Source organism: Heliconius melpomene, chromosome 10 (assembly GCF_056956725.1).
Source record: "Heliconius melpomene rosina isolate 202511_hmr_F chromosome 10, ASM5695672v1, whole genome shotgun sequence".
Classification (NCBI taxonomy): Eukaryota; Metazoa; Arthropoda; class Insecta; order Lepidoptera; family Nymphalidae; genus Heliconius; species Heliconius melpomene.
The window spans coordinates 12,688,866-12,715,520 of record NC_140398.1 but is presented as its reverse complement, the minus strand read 5'-3'; the positions used below and the strand labels follow the sequence as shown (position 1 = coordinate 12,715,520).

The 26,655-nt window shown below is 33.7% G+C and overlaps 3 protein-coding genes across 5 annotated transcripts; 1 reads left to right on the top strand and 2 right to left on the bottom strand.

Annotated features, from left to right (window-relative positions):
- The first annotated feature begins 1,393 nt into the window (after positions 1–1,393).
- On the top strand, positions 1,394–17,163 carry LOC146535722 (trypsin-1-like). 2 transcript variants are annotated; one of them, XM_085191427.1, is made up of 12 exons: positions 1,394–1,647; positions 11,191–11,267; positions 11,525–11,668; positions 13,104–13,183; positions 13,512–13,648; positions 13,747–13,844; positions 14,323–14,412; positions 14,854–15,026; positions 15,567–15,702; positions 16,130–16,268; positions 16,638–16,783; positions 16,917–17,163. In XM_085191427.1, exons 1-12 carry the CDS (start codon positions 1,503–1,505, stop codon positions 17,070–17,072), a joined length of 1,521 nt encoding a protein of 506 aa, XP_085047553.1. In that variant the 5' UTR covers positions 1,394–1,502; the 3' UTR covers positions 17,073–17,163. The 2 variants fall into 2 exon arrangements, with proteins under 2 accessions (XP_085047553.1, XP_085047554.1); XM_085191428.1 differs by lacking the exon at positions 11,525–11,668.
- Positions 17,157–23,458, bottom strand: gwl (serine/threonine-protein kinase greatwall). Of its 2 annotated transcripts, none has more exons than XM_085191425.1 (12): positions 23,227–23,458; positions 22,897–23,145; positions 22,572–22,800; positions 22,141–22,317; positions 21,385–21,503; positions 21,052–21,251; positions 20,186–20,401; positions 19,867–20,077; positions 19,025–19,182; positions 18,538–18,662; positions 17,849–18,061; positions 17,157–17,379 (listed from the first exon to the last, which is right to left on the bottom strand). In XM_085191425.1, the coding sequence occupies exons 1-12, from the start codon at positions 23,311–23,313 to the stop codon at positions 17,333–17,335; spliced, it is 2,031 nt and encodes a 676-aa protein (XP_085047551.1). In that variant the 5' UTR covers positions 23,314–23,458; the 3' UTR covers positions 17,157–17,332. The 2 variants fall into 2 exon arrangements, with proteins under 2 accessions (XP_085047551.1, XP_085047552.1); XM_085191426.1 differs by having other exon boundaries at positions 22,174–22,317.
- A 443-nt stretch (positions 23,459–23,901) lies between these two features.
- Positions 23,902–25,962, bottom strand: LOC146535720 (uncharacterized). Its single transcript, XM_085191935.1, has 3 exons — positions 25,822–25,962; positions 25,489–25,719; positions 23,902–24,041 (listed from the first exon to the last, which is right to left on the bottom strand). Exons 1-3 carry the CDS (start codon positions 25,939–25,941, stop codon positions 23,943–23,945), a joined length of 450 nt encoding a protein of 149 aa, XP_085048061.1. The 5' UTR covers positions 25,942–25,962; the 3' UTR covers positions 23,902–23,942.
- Between the last annotated feature and the right edge of the window lie 693 nt (positions 25,963–26,655).

Genomic DNA, 26,655 nt, shown 5'->3' with positions numbered 1-26,655 from the left:
CGTCCATTTGGGGATAGCCTCTTAGGTGACAAGTTAACCGCCGTGCCAGGCCATCAATCTATCTATTAGAAGTACTAAAGTACTATTTCCCGAAAAGGAAATCGATTTACATTTTATCAAATACATTCCATCAGGTTTACGATTACGGTTAAATAATAACAGAAGATTTTAAAATACAATTCCTTATTGTGTAGTTTTTTTTTTGACTGCTTAATCTCTATCGTATGATCTACATGCATCAGCTTAGTTATTTGACCTTTACTGGCACGTAAGGAAAGGTATACCTAAAAATTTTCTAAATTGTAAAATAATGACTAGCAAATAATATTTTTTAAAGTTTCACGCTGTACCGTGTACATACCAGGGTAAGCTAAGGGGACCTGAAGACACTTCCTTTTCCATGAAAAAGACCGGAGCGAAGAAACGAAAATAAATATTTCATTTCCTCGTATGGGAATCGAACCAACAATCTGTCGCATTTATAGTCGGATGTTTGTGCCCCTGTGCTACGACTGGCCACAATAATAATTATTTTAGAATTAAATGTAATCGCAAAATCAAGATGTCAAAGGGAAAAATAAGTTGTACCAAAACATTTGAAGTAACCTTTCAGGTAACATAAAAGCTTAACAAAAGAACTTTTAAAGCTTCAGATTATAAAGTGATTGACATTCAAATATAACATTAATTTGAAGCTTAATGGTTTCGCAATAAATGCAATATCATTTTCGTTTAGTTTCATTTATTTTAGTGTCTCATTTACATTCAATTGAGCCCGATGGCGCAGTGGTATATCTTTAAAACTGTAAAGACAATGGCCACGGGTTCGATCCCACTCGAGGGAATGTTTATACTTAAATTATTTTCATTTTCTCATTTTCACTCCAAAGTGAGACAAAACGTGATTCCACTCAACAATCCGACTTGAATTCGTAATTTCAATCAAATTAAAATACGCACATTATTCCTTACAAACATAAATATTTTATCGTACCTTTACATTAATAACATTTATTCTTAAAAATAATAATTTCTTAATGTTCCTAAATTACGTTTACGAGTATCTCGATTTAATACGCCGCGCTGTACAGAATAAGTAATATTTATGCCCTCACAATAAAATTATGGTTCATTGATCCAATGATATTGGAAAATATTACTTTGTTGTAGGTATAGTAAAATGAGTGTATTGTATTTACTAATAAGGAGTTAACATTGAAGACAGCACTTAATATTTATTATACAAAAATCTCGACATAATGATATAAAACGTTTTGTATCGCACAGTAAATGTCAGTTTAATAACAAAAAGAGAAAAAGCTGTGTTATCTTCCAACCTAATGTAGAGCGACAGTGTAAAAATATTATAAAGGCGCAAGATCAGGTAGCCAAAGCATTTTGCGAAGTGACTCCTTGTCGGTCGCACATCCTCGGAACGTGTTCGCGAATTAAGGCGCTTTTTTTTTGTTTACAGTGAATGCATTTCTTATTAATTACATAAAATGATATTAAAATCAAATTATAAATATGGGATTTTGTTTGTAAATGTACTTGTCGGCTTCAGGATTGTTTTCGCAGATGTACTTGGGACTGGACTTGCAGAAAAAAATGAAGTGTACAGCACTGATGATGCCGTGTTTATTAACGGTAAGTTTAATGTCATTAAAATAGCATAGATTAAAAAAATATTGCCAATGTTTTTTTTGTATAATTATTTTAATATGCGTATTTTATTTTTATAATTTTAATTTATTTTTCTTTACTTCGAGATTCAATATAAAAATATACGTTATTAATATTATTTTCTATAACTATTTTAGTTGTGTATATAAAAATAATATTGAAAATAAATTATAACACACTCTACATTTGAGGCTAGAGAGAGAAACTAATTTACCTAAAAATATGAGGAGATAAATGAAAAAGTTTAGTACATCATTTACATATTTAACACACGTGGGTCATTATTCGGAAGAGGCTGCGTATCAATTCAATGCAAATGCTCCTTCTCCCACGCGCACCCGTCATTATCAATCACTCATTGTCCTCAACCCGTTGCCTCTAAAGCTTGTTACATTTTTTGCTCGCATCGACGCCATTCGTTAGAACTAGAAGAACGTTGTGACGCTGTTGACATTTCCTACCATCGTACTGAACCCGGAATCCCGATAATAATAAATTGTTTTTATTGACAGTGAATTGAAATTCAATATAATTACATGCGACATTTTTAAATGCTAAGCCGGTAATTGATAGAGATAGTCAAATATAATGGTTTGGCATTTATGAATCAGTGTATTAGATAGCATAACAATAAAAGTCGTCTTAATCTTAATGTAGCGTTTTGGTAATGGTAATGAAGTACGGTAGTAATTATGTATTCCTACTTTATTTGTTTATGATTATTTAACAAAAAGGTGTGTCTAGTAAATAAATAATCTTCTTTTTTTACGTGCTTATCTTTGTCAATCAATTAAGGTACTAATAATAAAATATAAATCAATAAAATGTTATAAATAAATTTAATGGTTCTTAAGTGCAAAAAAATCAGTCAATGTTTTATTACAATATAAAGTTTATGATAAAAGGACTATTATTACCTTCACGTTCTTGTTTAAATAAAAATAAATAGAATAAAATTGCGTTTATCATTTAAATTAATTATTAAATTCGTAATTGTTATAATCTACTATTTACAAATCTAAGAACTAAGAAAGATTAGTTTGGGTTACGTGGTAAAAAATACCTTAAAAAGATACTCTTGGTTATTGCGTGAAAAAACAACAGGTAAGCTTTAATCTCAATCGTAAAAACAAAAAATCGTATCATAATAATTAACTTTTAGGCACAATATGGATTTATCGCACCTCAAATTTTTAAGAAATTATTTATATCTTCAAAGTTTGTTAACCTGTGAGTGATCATCACTTGTGTGTCACCTCATCACCTGTCTCTCTTTTTTTTCAATAAAAAATAGAGATGTGGTGAATCATGTCTTGTTTTCAATTAGGTAATTAAGATCATTTGTAATTTTGACCTTGTTTACAAAAAATATTGAATACTTACTTACATTATACTTATTCAGTCGATGGATAGATTAGACTTTAAAGTTTACTTTACAGCGTGAAGTTGAAAGTTGAACTTCACGCTGTATCCCGCCGACAGCAAGGTAGGCAGAGGGAACCTAGATAGAGACACTTACCGCCGAATCCTGGAAGCATTGCGTGCTAAATAGCGGAGCTCAACGCCGCGCTTTGTCTCAACACCATACCTAAGGAATGAAAATATAAATTTCAACAAATATTTGATTTTCTCGAGTGGGGATCGAACCCACAACCTGTACTCGCGACTGCGCCACGACTGGGCTCTACAGTATATAACAATAACATGTATATAATAATAACAACAATAGATATTATCTATATAACAACAATTTTAACGTGAATTTACATATATTTTTTATTTTAAATTATTTCTTACAGTGAACAAGCAGAAAAAACCTAGAATTAAGACACTGCGTTCTCTACTTTTCACCAGAAATCGAGACATTGCGTGATATTCAGAAAAAAAAACAGAAATAAAGAGATCTGTTCTAGAAATAAAGACATCTGTTTATAAAATAAAAGAATAGGCTATATTTCTCATTGCATCTGATAAGTATTTATTTATAGGTAGGTACACAAAATTATTCACATCCAAGCTTACCGTTCATACCATTAAAATCAAATCAAATTCCAGTACGTTGATACTGATCGAACACCGTTATGTACCCATCGTCACAAAATAACATGTTTGCACGTTGGGATTGATGCTTTTTCGACGTTAACTGAATAATAAATAAGGCTTATTACTCACTGTAGGTGCTATTACAAGGAAAACCAAAAAAATGAATTAATTTTTGGATAAAATATTATTATGTATTAAAGTATTCATTTAATCCCGAATTTTGTTATTGAACGAATCTAGACAATAATGCCTCTGATATACACATGTACATATAAAGTATTTAATGAATTAGATTAGGATTAACAACCAAAATGAAATGAAAACTCCGATTTTTTTGTCGCTTGAGTTAAGTGGCGGAACTCACCGTCTTGTCATTCCTTGTTATTCCTTCAAGTGAGAATTGAATCTACAACATTTACGCTGTGCTTCTGCTGCACCATGACCGCCTCATGTAATAATGTCTTGATTTGATTTCTCGAAATATGGCGTTTCGAGCGTGCCAGTTGAGCACAATTCATTTCGCCAATGTCACGTTGTATGGAAAACACACGAAGGAAATTAACCGGTAATAAAAAAGATAAATATACATAATTATAGAATACATGTAAAAAAAGAGATCCTGTGTTAGTACAGCCTTCACCTAAAACAAAACAAACACAAATTTACAATATATACACAACACATTAGATTAGTAATAAATAATATTTTACATGGGGGTTAATTTAAAGTTTTATTTTGTTAAGTTTAATATATTTACATAAAAATTTACATAAAGGACTAAACACAAACATTAACAAACACTGAACATTTAAAGGACGAGGGACTTTATGAGGGAGGACATCATATAAGGGACGAGTTAACTTAGGACAAGAGAAAAGGATGTGGGAAGGGGAGCCGTCGTCCAGGCCACATTCACACAGAGAGTGGTCCCTGACCCTGATCTTAGCTAGATGTACAGGAGTAGAAGCATGCCCAAGACGTAAGCGACAGATTGTTGTAATAATCCTCCGTTCAATAAACCTTTGAGAATAAAACCAAGGTCGCCTAGGAATATCAGGTTGAATAAGGGCGTAATACTTACCTTTATGGGATTTTGACTCACTCCAGGAATTATTCCAGGACTTATGCAGATGAATATCCGCAAGGGACATCAGATCTTGGGCGGAATTGGAGAAATGGTCTAATGTGCCACACTGAATAGCTGATTTAGCGCAGGAGTCTGCAGATTCATTCCCACTGATTCCAGAATGTCCTGGAATCCACACCAAAGTAACATCCAAACCCTTTAGATGACAAGAGTACAATTCTTTACGAATCCTTAAAACAATTGAAGATCTCAATCTACTATAAAATGGGCTTCCCTTTAAGGCCATTAAGCAGCTTAGTGAGTCAGTAAAAATAACTGTCTGTTTAAAATTGTGGGAATGTGTAAACAGGACTGCTTCTAACAAAGCAACAGCCTCGCCTGTGAACACAGATGATTCGGGAGGGCATTTAAATTGTAATATAATTTTGAATTTTGGTATCCAGCAAGCTGCACCAACACAGCTTTCTTTTGAAAGCTTTGATGCATCTGTAAAGATGAGGATGTGATTTGAAAAATTTTCATTTACTATGGATTGAAATTTTGTGTTGGTGCCAGGATCTCCCTTGGTTAGGCCAAGATTTGTGACGATACAAGGAGAATGAACTAGGGCGTTATACGGTGTAAGGAATAGTGGATTAGAAGGAAAACAAGTCAAAGGATTAGGAAGAGAGGTAAGTCTAAGGAAGCTATCAAGCAGGTATGGTAAAGGTTTGCCTTGAGGAATGAGATCAGCTAGCTTAGATAGCTTAGACCGTAGAGGATGGGAAGACAGCTGCAACATTTTACTCACAAATCGATCGGAAAGGAATTGTCGGCGGATAGGAAGTGGAGGATCTACACACTCCACCTGCAATGCATTGGTAGGAGTAGACTTCATCGCACCTAGGATAATCCGAAGACATTTATATTGTATTCGGTTTAATTTTTCAGTAGGTAATTTATTAAAGGGGTCTAACACAAATAATCCATAGTCAATATGACTGCGAATTATAGCATTGTACAGCAGTTTTTGAGTATAAGGGTGTGCGCCCCACCACACACCAGACACAGCTCTCAAAGCATTAATGCCTTTTTCACATTTCCTGCTGAGATATTCAGCATGAGCAACTCCGTTCAATCGCTTATCAAGTATTATGCCTAAAAATTTGACGTTTTCTGTTAGATGAATGGGAATATTATCACACAAAATTTGAAAATTTGGAATTACTCTCTTTTTTGTAAACACGACCGCTTGACATTTAGCTACCGACAATGCCAGGCCATGCTCAGAGAGCCACTGGTTAAGATAGTGCAAGGCAGTATTTAAGCGAAAAGTTATGTCCTCCATAGAATTTGAGCTGTAATAGAGGACGATGTCATCAGCATACTGAAGGATGTTACAGAAATTATTAACAGATAATTCAAGGTCATGTGTGTATACGTTATACAACAGCGGACTAAGAGCTGAACCTTGAGGAAGACCTTTCCAGACAAGTCTGGAAGGTATAGTAAGAAGCGGATGTCTTACAGATACCGATCTCCCGGTCAGCAGATTACATATGTAATGGGACATCCTCGGCGGAATACTCAGCTGACGCAATTTCTGCCTGAGCACCGGAAGAAGAACATTATCATATGCAGATGCGACATCTAAAAAGACACCAACCAAATACTCTCCTTTGGCAAAGGCTCGTCGAATATCTGTAGTAAGAATACTGAGACTATCAATAGTACTTAGCCCCTTTCTAAAGCCAAACTGAGAGGGCGCTAAGATATTCCTACTTTCCACTATCCATTCCAGTCGATTTTTCAAAAGCCGTTCAACAATCTTAGATATAGTAGATGCCAGGGCAATGGGTCTATAGGAATTAAAATCTGAAGGACATTTTCCAGGTTTGAGGATAGGGATAACAATTTGGGACTTCCATGAGTTGGGTATATTGCCTGATTGAAATATTTTATTTATCATGTTTAGAAAATGGTGTTTAGATTTATCATTTAATTTTGTAATAAAGGAGTAAGAAATACCATCCTCACCTGGACTGGTATCCTTTAAATCCGTTAAGACGTTTTTAAGTTCTTCAAAGGAAAAAGGAAGATCCATTTCCTCCGAAGATTCAACCGGCGTGGATATAAATAAATCTTGGGATGGGACAAAAGGAGGAGCCAATTTGTTTGCAAAATCGTTGAGCCAAACAGAAGGATTATTGGAATTGGGACTGCTGACATTGTTAAGAGATCGGCGAAATCTCTTAACATTTGTCCAAACAAGGGAAGGAGAGGAACGAGGACTAAGGGATTCACACAAACTTATCCAACCACGTTTTTTCCTTTTCCAAATGCAATTTCTAAACTTCGCATCCTTGCGTCTGTAGTCGATAAAATTTTCCATAGTCATACAGGCTGCGTATGACTCCTCGGCAGATGTTCGCCGAAGGACAGAATCAGAGCATTCCTGATCCCACCAGGGATTGAAATGCATCCAATTCTGAATGGAGCGGTATTTGGGGATATGTAGGTCAGCAGCAGACATAATAGCAGAGACAAACCCTTCATAGTAAACAAAGATACTCTCATAATTACCAGACTCAGAAAGATTGCACAACATGCAATCCACAGAGTCGGCGTACTCGTTCCAGTTGGCCTTTTTTAAATTAAATCTATGGGGAAGGGAAGGACTAGGAGTGGAAGGAAGTCTATTATTTAAGGACAGCAAAATCGGGAAATGATCACTACCATGGGTAGATGGAAGTACAGACCATGATAGTTGGGAAGCAAGAGAAGGAGAAGATAAGGAAAGATCAATAGCAGACCTAGGGTTCTGATTTGGATTAACCCTACGAGTCGGTGATCCATCATTGAGAATGCAGAGATCCACATCATCAATCATGTCCAACAACCAAGGCGAAAATCCATCACAGTAGTAACACCCCCACAAAGTGTGATGGGTGTTAAAATCACCCAGGACCACCACAGGGCTGGGAAGCGAAGAGATAATAGACTTAAGCTCTAGAAAGATGGAAGGGGAAGGATGAGGGATGTAAACAGAAAGGAAGGAAATACCAAGGGTCCTCACAGCAACAGCATTCAACTGTTGACTATGAGAAGGGAGAGGAATACGGGAATATGGAGAAGAGTGCTGGATGAGGATAGCACTACCTCCATACCCGTCATTTCTGTCCTCCCTCAAACAGGCGAAACCTGGCACCCTGAATCGGGAGTCAGGCACCAGCCACGTTTCTGAGAGGGCAATAATGACAGGATTATGCAGAGAAATAATATAAAGTAATTCATGCTTTTTAGCACGAATACTTTTACTATTCCACTGTAGGAAGGATAGTGGAGCCATTGTGAAGGATTTTAAAGATTTTGAGTAGGTTTTGGGCAACGTAGGACGGTAAAGGAAGTTCATCAGCAGTTGAGATTATGCTCACAAGAGTGTCAGTCAAAGCAATTAACAGATCCTTTGTAGATTCTGCTGAACTGTCAGAACCTTGACTAAGTGCACAACCATTAGGAAGGGATGAGGAACAATTGCTAATAATGGACTGGTGAGCTTGTCTATTGTATCCCTTTGCCATAGGAGCGTGGGGACGGGGAGCTTGGAAAACTGTTTTAGAATAAGATTTAGGGGAAGAAGCAGCAGGTCTGCTTTGTTGGGATTGGGAGTTTGTGAAAACAGGAGGTGAAAACATTTCCTTAGCAACATCAGCATAGGAACGTTGGACAGATGGAAACCGAGAGGATGCTTCCATATAGGAAATACACTCTTGCGACATAACCGACTTAATGTTCTGTTGTCTTACATACTCAGGGCACCCTTTTTCAGTTGCAAAATGTTTCGCTGTGCAATGGATGCAGGTTGAATTTTCCTGCCGGATGTCACATGCGTCACCAGTATGAGACTGGGAACACCTATAGCACCTTGGCTTTGACCTACACTGTGACTTAACATGACCAAAACGACAGCAATTAAGGCACTGGATTGTAGGATATTTATACAGTTCAATATTAAGGACAGATTTATAGGAGAATACTCTTTCAGGCAATTGTTGACCACGTATAGTAATTACAACAGTTTGAGTTGGGACCCATGTAACTACACCCTCACTTACATTCTTCCGGTTCATTCGTCTTGCTTTTATAACTTCTCCGCATGCAGTAGGGAATATCAGTGAGCCAACAAACTCTTCCAAAGACCATTCAACGGGAATTCCTTTTACAATACCCATTCTTGTAATATTAAATGTCGGGATTACACAAACATATTTACATAGACTAAGAACAGGATTAGCCAAAAATCTATTCGCTGCATCAGCAGACGTAAATTGGACACTGATTTTATTGCGACCAACATTTTTAACTCCATCATTAACTATATCACTAATTTTATTTGTATGGAGAAATTGACCAAATTTAATAGCTCTTATAGAGGTCCCTGCAGATGGGTCAGGAGATTCCCTTGACACATACACAATAAAGGGACCTTTATCCGTACTAATATAGGATTTTGGGGCTTCGGACATGGCAGGGTGGGTCCATACATTTTGGATGGAAGGAGTAGCGGTGGATGGGTCTATTATAGTTTTTTTAACTATATCCTGGTTTGAGGATGTTTCCTCACCTTGCCTTTTTCTATTTACAGCTTGAACTGTGGAATTTACATAACCCCCCCCAGGATCAGGGGGGTCAGGTGGAGGATCAGGATCCATCTTAAAATAAAATAACCTAACTATAAACTAAAACTAATCTAAACTATAAAACAGCACAACTACTTACTATTACCAATCACCTTATTAGTATGGATCTATTTACATTATTATATAATGTTTCCACTAAGTAAATAAGGAGTTTCACCACTAAAAAGAGATATTTTCACTAACACGTGTGTAAACCAAAACAAACGTCCTAATAATGTCTTATAGAAATATTTGTATTTAATTTCATCATGTTTCATCATATTAAGTGTAAAATATGCAATAAAACAATAATACAATCAATAAAATGATATTTAAATAGATCAAGCAGAAGTTACCTTGACATACAAGTAAAAATTTATTATTAAGATCCGTCGATATAAAGGTTACATTTACCTAATAATTATGTCGTCAATAATCCTGCAATAAAAACTTCTTTCCCTTTACCATTGTGTACTTACGATCTAGATTCATATTAGCGAAATAGAACCTAGAGACCCGCCTCTGGACGGGTTCATATCTGGCTACGTTCAATTGTTTATATGATTTCCAAAAAAATTTTAATCAATTCAAGAGCAGAAGAAAGAGAGAGCAAATTAGTAGGTAATAATTATGTGATATAACATTAAATATGCCAATTTGTTGCACAAACAATTCTCGCTCTAATGTACATAGCGTGGCGTTAATATTTGATATAATATACCTAGATAATTTTATCATCTATTATTATAAAAAAATCGAAACTAACTAAATGTTATATATAACCTCTCCTTCAATTACTATTTAACTCTATATCTATTTATATACCTATTTATATAGCAATACCTGTTTTAAAAAAGACGGTGCGATAATGGCGTTAATTATTTTTGAAAAATGCTATATGCTTACTTATTTTAAATATATGTCGATATTCACATGGATGGTACAGTTGGACAGTTGTAAGTTGATCATTTTCATTATTATTATTATATTCATTATTGTTTAAACTTTAAAAAAAATAAATAGAGTGCTTGTATTCAACTCAAGTTTCTCCATAAAATATTAGTCTGCATCTAGAAACTTGGCATCTTGGCTTGGCTTTTTATACATAACTACATTATAATCAGAAAAATTACTTTACATTATTGTTTGCTGAATTAAATTCAAATTCAATTAAAAAAAATCTATAAAAAAAACTTTATTGGTACTTTGAAATATGTAGCTTCTATTGCATGTATATTTTATGTAATATTTCTTTTAAAAGAATATGTAGTAGCTTTTGTTAAAGTCAACACGCATCTGTCATCTCTTTGTCTCGACATCAGAGCTAAAAAATATTAAGTATTTTATTTCCTAGAGTTCACTCTAGGAATCTACCTCCACCAGGCCACGATTGTGTGGCTGCGCCACGACTGGCCTCTTATTATTTTTATATTTTGTAAAGTAATATAACAATTATGAATGACGAATAATGAATAATTCTTATTTTCCTTGACACTTTTGTCAGTAGCGTAGTGGGGGAGGGGGAGGCAAGGGGCGCCAAATAGTCCTCAGAACTATTTAAACATACATATGAAATTATATAGTGTTAGCCTGGGGGGCGCTGTAAAAGTATTTTGCCCCGGGCGCGAGTAAAGCTCGCTACGCCACCGACTTTATTATAGGTGTTTTTAAAATAAGAAAAAGAGGAATGTAATGGATTTGTTTTGTGCCTTATTGCAGTGAACAACGAACGAGTAAAACGCGAATCGAACAGCACTCAAGAAAATGGAAAACAACTAGTGTTACAATCTAGACAAGTAAGTCTATTTTTATCCTCAAAGATAGTTTCATTTTTATTATAACCCACGTTGTTTTGAGACCAATTACTTAAGATTATTTATATTATATTTTTAAATTTATTTCTTCAATAAAATTAATTTACTATATAGATAAGTTATTAATCTTAGCAGCTGATAATGATAGAAAACTGTATTGGCACTTTAAAGCTTAGAAATTCGAAGTAGAGTTCTAGTGTCAAAGTGGAATAAAAGTTTTAATTTCATATTTTAATTAGAGTGACGAGTGCCAGAGAGAAACCGGCGAGAGAGGGATATGCACGAGCTTTCGAAAATGTTATCCTCGTTACAGACAGTACAATCCTGAAGAAGGGGAGAGAGTTCCATATAATTACTGCTATTTCACATATGACAATCAACAAGTAAGGAGCAATATTCTCTTCTCTCTTTCTTCTATTTTCTGACAGTGAGAAAAGATAATACATTTAAAATTTTACTACGCCAATGTGATTCAAAATTATACATACCTATCGCTTGAATTATCTTATGCATTCAATTGGAGCCTGTTTTTGATATCGACTTCATTATGTATGGACAAGTTTTTATTTGTGTATTTATTTGCCTTTAATGAAAAATTGCTCGATTTACACAGCTTATGATATTATAGAGCGCTTAAAGAAATTGTGGTGATTTCATCATGAAATAGGGAAACTGTTCACTAATAGGTATGTTACTTGAGACTACTGTATTGTATTTTATAAGCAAGTTCAATTTTTGAAATACTTAATTTGATGAACTGTCCCCACACTAAGTCTGTTGTAAAGCTCAAGTACTGAGAATAATGCACTGCAATAAAAACATACTGTTACATTCTATAGACTTCAATGAAAATGATTTCAACCACATTTTAAAAAGTAGAATTTTAATCCAAACTATAATATTTAATTGCAAAAACTGTATAAGCAAAAATATTTTCTTGTCAAAGGAAGGAAGAAAATAATCAAAAGTAAGAACAATCCTAAAACTAAATCTGGTACAGCTAAATTCAGAACGACCACGACTAGTCACCTATTTCCGGAGACATTTCATGATCGGTAGTTAGACTGGGAAACGAAACCTTTTAAATATGTCGAATGAAGATACGGACTTCAAAAATATTTAGATCACAACAAAAGAAATTGTTTCAAGTACTTCTTGACTTACCTAATTTTTTTATTTTTTTTTGTGTCAAAATTTCCGTATAAAAAGAAAAAATGCGGTCTGGAAGGAAGCGGAATAGTCAAAATGATGAATAAACGTGATGACTTTTTTGCACTATTTAGAAAATTATACTTCTTGCTGTCGGTTTTTTACTAAAAAAAATAAAATAGTCTGCGATAAAAATAATTACATCTTCGATATATCAACCTGATGTGACAAGTTCCAGTTTTTTAACTAGTTATAAAAAAAAGTGTATTGAATGTTTCCCTTAGTAACTTGTAGCTTGTTTGCCTTGTGAGGATACTGAACCGAGCGGCTCCTAGGAAACTTTGCATACCGTCTTGTAATGTAGAGATTAATGAATGTATTATTACGATTCATGCTTATATGTAAAGAACTTATTCATATTTACTCTATTTATATTTGTGCTAAAAATATTTTTTTATATGAAATTAATTATTTTTTTACATAAATCCTATAATCATATAAACCTTAATTCTATTTATGTACTTTTGTTACTAATGTATTAGAGCAGTTAATGAAAATAATAAAAGATATTAATATCACTCGATTTTAAGGATGAAGCTGAAGTACACTGACGAATTATATCCATGCATATATATTTTTTGTAAATTGTTGATATTTATTAATTTATAGGTTTTAGGCGTGTGCTGTATAGACCCGGCCGTTCTACGCTACCGACGGCAGTCACCATCATTCCCGGTGCCATTAACTAAGTTAGCATTTTGTATGAGTATTAATTACATAAACTGTCGTGGTTAGGTATAATTAAAATAGTATCAACTAAACAAAAAAGTTATCATTAGTCGCTAATAATTATCAATAAACAACAAATTTAGAAGACGTTAAAATCAGCTTCACGCTATACTCCACACAACAAGGTAGGCAGAAGGATCCGTTCCACATTTTCCGCCGACTTTTCGAGGCATTGCATGTTGAGTGGCGGAACTCAACGCCGGGCTTTTGCATTGTTGTCAGAGCGGAGAAATGAAAATATTAATAAATAATAATTGAATAGATAAGAAATGCATATTTTTATAACAGATTACAAATCCCTGCGGGCTTGCCACAATGGTACACCAACTTTTATCGTCAGATACCAGCGCAATGGCCGCCAACGTTACCGCCGATACCAACACATCCACCAGACCATACAGCGCCTACTCATCCACCATCATTGAGTAAGATCTGCGGAGATATTTTTTGTTTTTTTGTTAATATATTTTTATAAAAAAAAACCTTTTTTATTTTTATTAAAAAAAAACCGTTTTATTCCTAGTCGCAGGTGTAACAAGCCCAAAACCTGTTGAGGGACCTTCAAACACGCCTCCAACTACCACATGGGGAACAAAGCCTCCAGTCAGCACTACTAAGCAGGTACATTTGACATTTAATTAAATATTTTTATTTGCTCATTTGAGTTTTTACCGAAGAAAACATATACATACATATCTAGTTACATTTTTTTGTAGACACATACCTACATATATTTATGAAACAGGTACTAGTAACTACTTGTTATGTAGTGCTTGTACTAATATATATTTTGATAGTATGGCCACTTAACTCACTTATATTTTGTGTTAATATTTCCAACGTGTGGCAACTTAATTAATAATGAACAAATGATCAAATGCCATCTCGGCACAGTGGCTGATTGCAAGCGCAACCGTTGCGGGTTCGATACTCACTCGAGGGAATGAATTATTCTCTCCATTTCCTTACTAAGGTCAAGCGTAACGGTGTTCTGTAACTCAGCAGCATTTTTTGAACGCATGGTTTGAATAATTAGTATAGTAAATGAATAATATAGTAAAATACCATTATTATATTTGGTATACTAATATGTTTATAGACTTGGCCTCCTATTCACCCAACACAACCAACTAAGCCGACGGCGCCACCAGGCACAGATTCCTCATGTGGCATCAAAAATGGACCACAGGTATGGACTAAATAAAGCAAATCATAGTCTTATTAATTAATCTCTTATATTTGCCTACTTACTAAATGAAAATATATTTTTTGGTGCAAAATTAAAATATATTTTCTGTATTAAAATCCATCCACTTTATTCTGAATATGAAAATTAAAATTTAACTAATAGTACTTGAGTCCAGTCGGACGCGGGAACTAGTGTGCGACTGTAAACGCGGCAGGTTGTGGGTTCGATTCCCATTCGAGGAAATGATTAATATTTTTATTTGCTGGCTCTCATAACGAGACAAAGCGAGGTGAGTTCCGCCAACACCACTCAGTGCCTCCAAAACTCGGCGTAAAGTGGGGAACGCAAGTATCTCAATGGGAACAAAGTGTCTTATCACTAAATTCCCAACTCTTAAAAAACTAAAACTATCATATTCATATCAAAATTTATTAAATATAGACATATGGCAGCACATACGAGTCGAAGGATGAGGAACGTATAGTGGGCGGACACGACGCGGATCTGAACGAATGGCCCTGGATAGTCGCGCTGTTTAACAACGGCAGGCAATTCTGCGGCGCATCGCTGGTAGACGACAGCCATGTCTTGTCAGCCGCCCATTGCGTTGCACAGTACGATATTTTAATTTTATTTGCTAATTGTCATTTTTACAACATTTTCTGCTCGAATTTGCGTTGAAAGAGTAAAAATAACGGTCGATTTCCACTTTAAGCATATTATTATATTTATTATAAGGAAATATGTTTATAAAATTTTTTAAACTTATAAATATAATACTTAATTATAAAATTTTATTGTCTTGATCTTTGCTCATTTTCACACCAAAATCTGTAAACTTTTCTTCTACTATTAGTATTGATTTATCATTCAAACGTACAAAAGATAAAAATGCACTAAGTATATGCATTTTTACAACTCAGTATGAGATTGTAAACCATTGTGGGTTAGGACAATATTTCATTTCCCCCAGTGAGGAAATTAAATATTTATTTAATATTTTGTTAAACACGTAACGCTTCCAAAATTCGGCGCAAAGTGAAGAGGAGTGGATACTCCTTCCCTCCTCCTCCTCTTCACTTTGCCTTCTCCTCTACTCATACATACGAGATACAGCGTGAAATTCAATCAATATATGTTAAAAATAATTTCAGTATGACCTCGTGGGACGTAGCCCGCCTCACGGCTCGGCTCGGTGACCACAACATCCGTACAAACAGTGAGACACAACACGTGGAAAGAAAAATCAAGAGGGTTGTGCGCCACCGCGGCTTCGATATGCGTACTTTGGTACTTTTATTTAATAATTATATTAAATTGTTGGTTAGAGACCAGTCGTAGCGTAGGGGCACAAAGTTTGACTGTAAACGATTCCCACTCGAAGAAATTTAATATTTATTTATTTAAATTTATATTTCCATTTCTTCGCTCTGGTGTCGAGGCAAAAGCGCAGCTTTGAGTTCCGTTACTCAACACGCAATGCCTACAGAATTCGGCGGAAAGTGGGGAACGGAGTATCTTAACACTAGGTTCCCTCTGCCTACCCTGCTGTGTATTCCGCACATAACGTGAAGATAAAAAAAAGAAAAAAAAAATGGTTGAATAAATTAATTATTCGAATCATTTTAACTTTATACTCGTAAATCAATCCAAACTTTTATAAAACTCGTTTTTTTTTAAACAGAGAGTTTATTTAAACTACATTATTATTTTTCAGTATAACGACGTGGCAATTCTTACGCTGGACCAGCCGGTATCCTTCACCAAGAACATCCGGCCAGTATGTCTGCCGGGCGGCGGTCGCGCGTACTCCGGCCTCACTGCTACTGTCATCGGTTGGGGAAGCTTACGAGAGAGTCAGTATACAGTACTTAATTCTTATTTTTCGATTACTTTATATTATCATCATTTACTAATTTATCTGCGTTCTTAAATTTAAATATATTATATATATTGTATATAATATATTTAAATATATTATATACAATATATATAATATATTTAATTTAAATATATTATTTATATATATAAATTTATATATATTGTGAAATTTACATAACATTTCGAATGTTTACGATATTTTAAACCGTATGTTGAACATAACCTTTTATGTTGGGTCTATGATATTACTCTTTTGGGCGTACAATGCAAACGAAATACGGCGTTGAGCTCAGTATATTGATTTTTGATCAAGTGAGATATGTTTTAAGCATTCATATTTCCAGGTGGACCGCAGCCTTCCGTCCTACAAGAAGTATCGATTCCAATATGGACGAACGGTGAATGTCGATTAAAATACGGTTCAGCCGCACCAGGGGGTATAGTCGATCACATGCTCTGCGCTGGAAAAGCCAGTATGGATTCTTGCAGCGTGAGTACCCAATAGTGAAGTAAAAATAATTTAATAACTCTCGTCTATATTTCTAAATTATGTTTTCCACCTACACCCCCTTTTACACGACTTTGCTAACAATATACATATACATATATAAATAAATATCTAGGGCGATAGCGGCGGCCCGTTAATGGTGAACGAGGGTGGTCGCTGGACGCAAGTGGGCATCGTCTCTTGGGGCATCGGCTGCGGCAAGGGACAGTACCCCGGCGTCTACACGCGCGTCACAGCCTTCTTGCCGTGGATACAGAAAAACTCCAAATAAGCTTAATTCTTTTGAGAAAAACAACCCAATTCGAGTTCAATTTCTCAAATAATTGGCTTTTTGTGCGATCAAATAAAACGATAATAAAATATCATGTGATTTATTTTAATTAATATGAATGAATACACCACAGTTTTACAGTATTTGAATACACAAAGATTATATTATTAATATTTGGTACATAATTCATATTAAAATTAAACTAAGATATACATATAATAATATCACGTAATTGACTAAAACGCTATTTACTAATCGCTTCACATATCGAAGTTTGACACGTGGAGATGCTGCAAGATGTTACGAGCTGGAAATGAGTAAAATTAATTTTAATATGTGATAATTCCATTAACTTTAAGGTTTACAACATTTTCTATTTTAAAAATAAAATACGGGGTAGTTAAAAATAAATATTTAAATATATGAGATAACATACTAAGTACCTACACCAGGGAGTTAGGAATCCATTTAAGCAAATCAAATGTTAACTATGAACATTTAAGTACTATTCCGAGCTTGAGTTCCGTGTTAGTTTTATATATATCACGATTTTGATTAAATTTTGTAATGAATATTTTTCTTGACATTTCTAACAAAATAGTTTACAGACGCCAGTCGTAGCGCAGACGCACAAAGTGTGAACTCGAGGAAAAGAAATATTTATTTACAATTATATTTCCATTCTTTCGATTTGGTGCCGAGGCTAAGAAAACCCATAAAAATGTATTAACTTTTTGGAGGCGAAAACTTGGCGTTTAATATGTTAATAGAGTAACCTTGAAAATATCCAGTATCATAAATATCATCGAGGGTAGGCACGAAGGGCGGGTCGGCGCCCAGCAGATCGTCCCAGCGCACGGCGCGGAACAGCGGCATAGCGCGCACGGCAGCGGCGGCGGGACGCATGGGCGCCTCCGCTGTCAGCAGCGCCTCCACCGCCGACACCGCCTCCGGTGATAGCGCTTCGTCCGCCTCCGGCCATTCTATGTCTGCGCATACAGTGGAAGCTCATTAGGATCTCTAGGGACTAAGGTTTTTGTGCCATTTAAAGAGGTTTTTATTGTGTGTTAAGCGACAGAACTCAACGCCGCGCTTTCCCTCTTTACCCAGGAAAATGCCAAGGAAATAAAAATATTAAATATCTCTGGAATGGGAACTTCTGTCTTTATAATGATTTTCTATATCCCACTAATCTTATAAACGTGAAAGTTTATGAAAATGGATGTTTGTACCACTTTGACTCAAAAACTACTGAAGGAATTTAGATAACATTTTAGAGTAAAATATCTTATAATACTACAGAATAACACAGGCTACAACTTATGTAAAGATTGAATGAACTATAATATAACAATAACTTCAAGCAAAGCAAGACATAATAAAATGTAAAGTATTCTATAGCCATATGAAAAGATGTGCTCTATGTTAACAAAAGCAGTATGTGCTTTTGTCCAAAACTACTTACTTCTAGAAAGTATATTATTGAAGACCGCTTGAGGTGTGTCATCATTAAAAGGTGGCACTCCCGTCATAAACTCATAAAGACACACACCTAGAGCCCACCAATCCACAGGTGGTCCATGGCCTTGTCTGCAAATAATACAAAAAATCACGTCAACGTCAAAATCGTCATAATAATATAAAAAAATATAAACCTATCGAAATTATAATCTAATGTAGCATGACAGCTTATAAAAGTTAACTAACTTAAATTTGCGGGCGTATGCACTCACTTTGTATGATATGAATGGAATGTAAGTTTATGTTTTTTCTGTGATATATGTATGTATAAAATATAATTTACAGTTTTTTTTTATATATATATATTGCGATGATGGGTGCGAGCGTTAATTAATATTTAAAGGGGCCTAAACTTACACTGGGCCTTAAGTCCCAAACAATGCTCTGAGCTCCTCACTCTGCACCCTACTATTTAAAAAAAAAGAAAAAACCTTAATAGCAATTCCGGTGCAAGATAATCGGGTGTGCCGAGTATTCTCTGGTCGGACACTTGGTTCCCGCGTCTCACGCTCTTCGGTGTCCTGTAAGGCGTGTGGGCGGTCGCAAGCGGCGTCTTGCACACGTCCGTAGGCGATTTACTGTCTTCACTCTATAAAATATTATAATTTATTTATTGACACTTTATTGCACACAATCATTTAAATAAAGAAAATACAAGAAAAGAAATAATAAAACACATGTAATTGATGCACTAAAGGCGGTCTTATCGCTATTCAACGATTTCCTCCAGACAACCTTTGGGTTAACAAATTTGTATGATTATGTAAGGGATAACTATACAAGTATTTGTAGCGACACAGGGACACTTTAAATGTTTTGTTCACGGGTTTCATTCCCCCTCAGGGGAAAGTATTTTCATTTCCTCACTAAAGATTTTAAAAAAGATAAGACAAGTCGCGGCAAAACAAAACTTGACAGAGAGAGAGAGAACAGAGAATTGAAATCTAGTGTAGTTAAGTGGTTAACTTGAGCGGAATTCAATGACGCATTTTGTCTTACCAGAACCGCGGAAAGAGAAATAATAGGCATGGTGAGATTTTGAGAAACAACTCTAGATAATTGAGAAATATATTATACTAACAAAGTATATCATATATAAATATGCAGAACATAAATGTTTAATATTAATAAAAAATAGTTTTTTATTTTATAAGTATAAAACCAAGCTGAATCACGTCAAAGTGTGACGTCAAGTCTGAGTAATCTGCCAATACCATATATATAAAATGTTATTAAGCAGGTAAGAAGAGATAAAATATATGTAATACTTTACTTTGCTCAATCTTCTCGTAGGAAAAATTTCTAAGCTTGTAGATATGTGTTTTCCAAATGTGTAAGATTTTTCTTTGGAGCTTGAAACTGTATCATCAAAGGGCAAATTAAATCTTGTGGCCTTCTTTTTCAACTCGGGCGATTTGTCGGCCACTGGTGTTGAAAATATCACACCTACGTTGAAATGGTGACTATCGTTCTGTGATACCCATCTGAAAATATTACATTATAACATTTTTTTGATAGATCCTCCCTGCTATGAAGCTATTAGAGAGATGCAGCATAAATAAAAATATAACTATAAAGTCTATACAACATACCTCTTTTTGAGCACCCCTTTAAGTGGATTTTTTCGCCTTTCCGGTGTAGGATGTATAGATATACGTTTTGGTGTGTTTTGACTGACTTCTAGTTCTAATGCCATGATTTCTTGTGTGAGACCGCTGTGATTTTCTTTAGATTCAGCAAGACTAGTCACACCTGTTGGAGTGTCTCCATCACAATCTAATATTCTCTTTCTTTTCTTGGCACGGAAACTGAAAAGGTATTGTTTCTTTTTTATCTCCGTCACGTTGTATCCCACATATAGCAGGATAAGCAGAGGGAACCTAGTGTTAAGACACTCCATCCTCCACTTTCCGCCGAGCTCATTCCCATTATCAGAGCGAGAATATAAAAATAATAAATATTTTATTCTCCCGAGTCGGAATCGAACCGACAACCGTCGCGATTACAGTTGTACCCTTGTGCTCATGCGCCACGACTTATTGTATCTAAACGTAGGGTAATAATTATGTTTTAATTCATTTCGTTTCGCTTCTTTATTAAGACACAATTTTGCAATGTGTTATCTAAAATACAATGTGAAATGTGGGGAATGGACTAACTTAACTTCAGTTTTCTGTGTAGCTATAAGCATATAAATAAATAAATAAAATAAATCACTTTCACACTGTATCCCGGATACAGCATGGTAGGCAGAAGGAATCTGTTGTGTTCAGCATTGCATGCTAGTGAAGCTTAACGCTGCTCTTTGCCTCTACACCAGAGCGAAGAAAATGGAAATATAAATTTAAATAAATATTTAATTCCATCCCCACTCGAGGGATCGAACCCACAACCAGTCATGTTTAGTTACATGAATGGCCTTCAGAAAGAAATAACACTGTAATAATAATATCTTTACCTTGGTATCCTTTTTAAAGAATGACCTCTACATAATGGTGATGTAGATTGGTCATGCTGGGAATCAGTAAAAATATTTGAATCAAGGGACGAGCCATTAGTACTTATATCTGTTGATTTGTTACTTTTAGTATTTGTACTATTTTTTGAACTTTCACATGTATGGTAGGAACTTAGTGACTCAGACCCAGAATCGTGACTCTGAAATAGAATTAATCATTTAGCATATAGGAATATTAAAATCTAATTTATTATTTCTGTTTTCAAATAATCTCCCGATTATTTCAGTTAAAGCTTATATTTATATAAATAAAATAAAGAAAGAAATACTTGCAGCAACATCATCCAAATTTATACTTTCAGCACTCATAAAGGGGTGTATCCCAGACAACTGAGAGTGGTCAAGCAGTGGTGAACTGAGACGACCATTTCCAAACACACTTTTAAACCTTGCTGAAAATATATATTTTTTATGAATCTAGCGATCCTGCAGATTACCCTAAAATCATCACAATATGAATGATATTTAAAAATAATTAATATAACATTTTTGACTTATTATTGATTTTATTATAACTATCTGCTTATCACTTTGTCTTGCTATTAAGAGGAAGAAAATAAAAATAATCAATTCCTCCCAGTGGGAATCAAACTCACAACTGTTGCATTTTGTCAGAGGTAATTGAATAACTTTTCTGAATTCATTAATCATGATTTCTTAAAGTTTAAAGATTATAACAGTACAAACCGACTGCCACTTATCTCTGATCAAGTCTAATTGTATTTTTAAGCCATCCATAAGGCACCCATTGTGCAACATATACAAACAAAATTACATCTTTATCAGTCCAGCTACTTATGGAGATATAAAAGAATTATGGATTATGTAAAAGAAACTCCTACATAATATAATAACTTCTTCAATAATAAAACAATTACAAAGTAGTAAGTTAATGCTGCCTATTCTTTACGTTTTGAAAGTATTATTCCACACTATAAATAAAAAATATTTAAAAATACATAAAAATTTAAACATTTTCAAGTTATGTTATGTTTTCAAAAAATATTAATATGCTGTCGCTTTACATACTAGTCTCCATAATTTCATCAAGAAGATTCTCACAAGTTTCAGTTTCGGTGATAGAGTTCTGTACACTTTCTCCACCTCCAGAACCAAATGACAAATGAGAAGTTAGCGAGAGCAGTTGTCCCGGTGTACGCATGTTGAGACTGGGAGTGCAGTTGACAAAATCAGAAATTTCTAAATCTAAAATAGTTACAGGTTTTAATTAAAATACAAAATTGAGCACAGCATTTAACCATAATAGCATAGCAATGATTTTTGGTGTGAACAAAAAATAGTGTGAACTTCAGCCACTCAATATGTAATGTCTCAAAAATTGGAGAGAAAGTTGGGAATGGAAAGTCTTAACACTAGATATTATATAAGCTTCACACTTTATGCATGATAAACTAAACTATACTCAGTAAAAAAATGTTTAGTAAATGTTACAAATTTACCTCTGTGTATTTCAATTTTAGATAATCCAAAATCTGTAAGCTTTACATGACCAGTTTTAGAAATTAACATATTGTCAGGCTTTAAGTCCCTATGAACAATGTTATGTTTATGTAAATAATCTAAAGCCAATGTCACTTCAGCTATATAGAATACAGCCATGGCTTCTTCAAAAAATCCATATACTCCAAGCAATGATTTTAAATCACCACCAACCATATACTCCATTACCTTAAAAAAATAGTATCTTTATGAAATAAAAATAAATCATAATACGCTTAAAATATAATGTTTCATATACTAGTTTCTAAAAACGAATTTCTTTACCAAATACACAGAAGAAGCAGATTGAAGGGAATAATACAAATGCACACAAAATGGACTTCTTGACAATGCAAGTGCATTTCTCTCAGTAACCACTTGAGCAACCATATTTTTATTTATCATGTCTGATTTTTTCATCACTTTTATAGCATACACTTGTTCTTTATTATTTTTTTTATGTGCAAGAAAAACTTTACCGAAAGCACCACGGCTAATCGGTTTTACAATAGCAAAATCATTTATATCTGGAACCTAGAACAGAATAAAAACAAACATTGAAATAATAAACATATGAAAATACTTTTAAGATAATTTTCATTAAATAATAAACACCTTGTTCGTAGAAGCATCTTGACAGTCAGAATTAATTTTTTCTAATATTGTATGATTAGCACAAAGTTTTGAATCATTCGAGGTCATATTGTATTTTGCAGTTATTATATTTTACTTGTAAACGAATAAAGTCTGGTCATTTCAACATCTCGTTGTGTTAAATTTTTTAATAACAATACTGACTGACAGACTGACACAATTTAAGTTTCAATTCAAACACAACTGACAAAACCACAGATTATTTACAACGTTGATGAACCGAACGCTACCGATACGGTACCGAATAATATTTCATACACAATAGCAGGATAAACAGGTATATGAATGTCATGAATCATCATAAATTATAGGAAATTATCATAAAGTTTTTATTATTTTTATTATATTTATTTAAATTAATAAAAATTGGCTAAGTTTACTAAGAAACAATGTATAGAAACTTCTTTTCTATAAATAAATAATATAAAATTTTAAAATACATTTAATTTAGTTAAAAGATCATTGAGTTTCGGCGTACAACATAAACACTTGTACTAGAATAATATGGACGTTAGTGTAAGAATATTTAACAAAAAAAACTTCATTAAAAAAAGAAACATGTTTACTCTATATTTTTTCATTTGATCAAGATAATTTGTTAAAATGGGAAAAAACAAATATGTTTATGTCCAAGTTCATTCAAATTTTATTGCAGCAAAGCATCAATTTTGTATTATTTACTCTTGTTGACATAATGAAACATAGTTTTTAAATGCTTCAACAATACTAGAACAAACCAAAGTCTCACGAGGGTTTTCTTCATAACATTTCAAAATCTGTGGAATTTCAATAAGGAAAAAAGAATTAATTTTGAAATAATACTATAAAAAAGATTATTATATTTTGACACCATGCCATCATCTACTTATTGATTAGTATCAGTAGAGTGTAATGAATAATGATGACTCGTCACAAAATCAATTATATTGATCAATATGCTTAAGCATTTTAAAACAGTCTTAATAAGAATTAAAGCCATCTCGAGGAAGGTGGTTATTTAGAACTGCATTTACCTTACAGTGAAGATTTTAAATTAAACCGAACATACATTGATTCAAGGACAACACTTTACGTTGACATCTATTTCAAAGTTTTAGTTGAAATCGAATAAGTTTATCGACAAATACACATGTTAAACTTATATTAAGTACTTTCACGTACAAGTGTATGACTGTTAACGCGACTTATTTTGGGCTCAATCTCCACTCGAGGAAATGAAATATTTCTTTTTTTTTCTTTATGCGACTATAATATGGGACAGGTCGTGGGTTCGATTTCCACTGTAGGTAATTAAATCTATACTAATATAATAAAGCGGAAGAGTTTGTGTTTGTTTGTTTATTTAAATGATAAGATCTCTGAATCTACTAGCCGGATTTACTTTTTGTTCGTTTTATATGAAAGCTACATTCTTCAGGAGTGCTATAGGCTATATAACATTACACTTTAATTCTTAGTTAGTCTTAAATAATGGAATTACAATAATTAGGAACGCCATCGTGTTACTTTAGCCGCGTGCGCTGAAGAAATAGTTAAATAAGTATATAAAAGTACAATGTACTACAAAAACATTCAGTTTTATTTGTTTTAAAATAAAATCCGTGACACCTGTATCTATCTCTTATAAAAAAAGTCACAATAAGACTTTTTGTGACAGAAAATATTTGAAAATTGCAAGTTGATAATTCAACATTTTTGATTTGACAAAGATATTGAAAATTACGAGCGAAAATAATTCCATCATCAAGGAAATTTTATGATGAAAAGCTTTGGCTTTTATAGCATGTAATTTGGAAGTATACTTTTCGAGAAAATGTAAAATTACAATAATTCAACGCTCTGTTCACGGCCGCAAGCATAGGCTACTCCCGTGGGTGGTTTGCCTTCACAAAATTATGAAAAATGATTGAATGTTTAATGTATACAATCAATCTTATGGCAAATGCAGCATAATAAAATAATTATAGGTGGCATGCGGGCGAAACTGCGAGTGGGCCGCTAGTATTTAATATTTTCGTATCTTCCCTTTGATAACGAACCAGAGTATGTCCTTGATTCCCAAGACTCAACACACAATGTCTCTAGAATTTGAAAGAAAGTGAGGAATGGAAGTGTATAAATGAAAACGGAGTGTTTTGAAACTAGGTTTTTAGTTCCTCTGCCTACCCTATTATATAGGTATACTGAATACAGCGTTGAATTAAAAAAAACAATTATTAAAACCTTTGTTTGCCACTCGAAGCAAGGTTTTAGCTTTTTTATTTTCTCTTCAGTGATTTTTGGTGATTCAAATAATTTATTTGTATGTTCAATTGTGTTCTCATATTCTTTTTCAATAATCTTGTTGATTACATAGTGTTCATTTTTTAGATAATCTATTCTATCAGCCCAGTAATCTTCACTCTCATCTATACTTTTTGTATATAATTTTAATTCGGAGTCCTTAGATAAATTCTATAATAAAATAAATATGTAAAAATTAATAAAAAAATACGAATATGAGGTGACAATAAACATTTTCTACTTTTTTCAATTCAACTACTTAAAAAAACAAACCTCATTTTTTAAATTATTCTCAATATAACCGTCCTTCGTTTTTCGTAATAGAACTGGGCGTACAGTAAAATTATTCTCGAAACTGATCCGTCTTGAGTCCTTGCTTGTGATTGTACCCATGATTGTTTTAAAAATAATTATAAAAATTTAGGTTACTAAAGTTATTTTTAATAAAGAATAAATGTTATAATAAATTAATAAAGTAATTAAAAATGACAAATGTATTTTTTCATTTAATTATAAATTTTGCGAATGGCACAGTATATTACCAGAATGTTATATAGAAACTTGTTTTATATTTTTAATTGTATTAATTCTCACTTTTATTCTTTAACGAATACAACATTATAGAGTAAGAATTAATGTAACTCTACAGTAGGGTAAATTTATATACCGTACGATAATATATATGTTTTAAAAAATAAAGGCCTGGTATTGCTGTGCTATATATAGATACTAGCGGCCCGCTCGCGGTTACACCCGCGTGAACTATGTTATTATTAATTTCTGTCTCCATGACTACGTCCTAGTGACGTCTATGCAAAATTTGAGACTCCTAGCAGTTTCATACAAACTTTCGACCCCAAAAACAACCCCTTAGAAATCGAATATTGCAAATTCCCGTCTTAGCGAGCACCTACGTCCTATAAGTAACTCCTATGCAACATTTGAGATTCCTAGCACTTGTAGTTTCTGAGATTTCGTGATGAGTGAGTGACCTTTCGATTTTATATATATAGATATATGTAGACAATTTTATAAAGTATATAAAAAAATATATTTTAGTTTAATGACTTTTTTGACCTCTCGGTATTATCGTATTTCGTCCAATTC

Bases quoted from the DNA above. Each gene is read 5' to 3' on its own strand.
- LOC146535722 (XM_085191427.1), top strand. From the start codon at position 1,503: ATGATATTAAAATCAAATTATAAATATGGGATTTTGTTTGTAAATGTA. The intron at 11,669-13,103 runs GTAAGGAGCAAT...ATTAATTTATAG, and splicing joins TCACATATGACAATCAACAA to GTTTTAGGCGTGTGCTGTAT. The intron at 14,413-14,853 runs GTATGGACTAAA...TATTAAATATAG, and splicing joins GCATCAAAAATGGACCACAG to ACATATGGCAGCACATACGA.
- gwl (XM_085191425.1), bottom strand. From the start codon at position 23,313: ATGACCTCGAATGATTCAAAACTTTGTGCTAATCATACAATATTAGAA. The intron at 21,252-21,384 runs GCAAGTATTTCT...ATTCTATTTCAG, and splicing joins TAAATTTGGATGATGTTGCT to AGTCACGATTCTGGGTCTGA. The intron at 19,183-19,866 runs GTAAAGTATTAC...AATATTTTATAG, and splicing joins CTACGAGAAGATTGAGCAAA to AGTGAAGACAGTAAATCGCC.
- LOC146535720 (XM_085191935.1), bottom strand. From the start codon at position 25,941: ATGGGTACAATCACAAGCAAGGACTCAAGACGGATCAGTTTCGAGAAT. The intron at 25,720-25,821 runs GTTTGTTTTTTT...ATTTTATTATAG, and splicing joins AGAATAATTTAAAAAATGAG to AATTTATCTAAGGACTCCGA. The intron at 24,042-25,488 runs GTTTTAATAATT...GAAATTCCACAG, and splicing joins GCTTCGAGTGGCAAACAAAG to ATTTTGAAATGTTATGAAGA.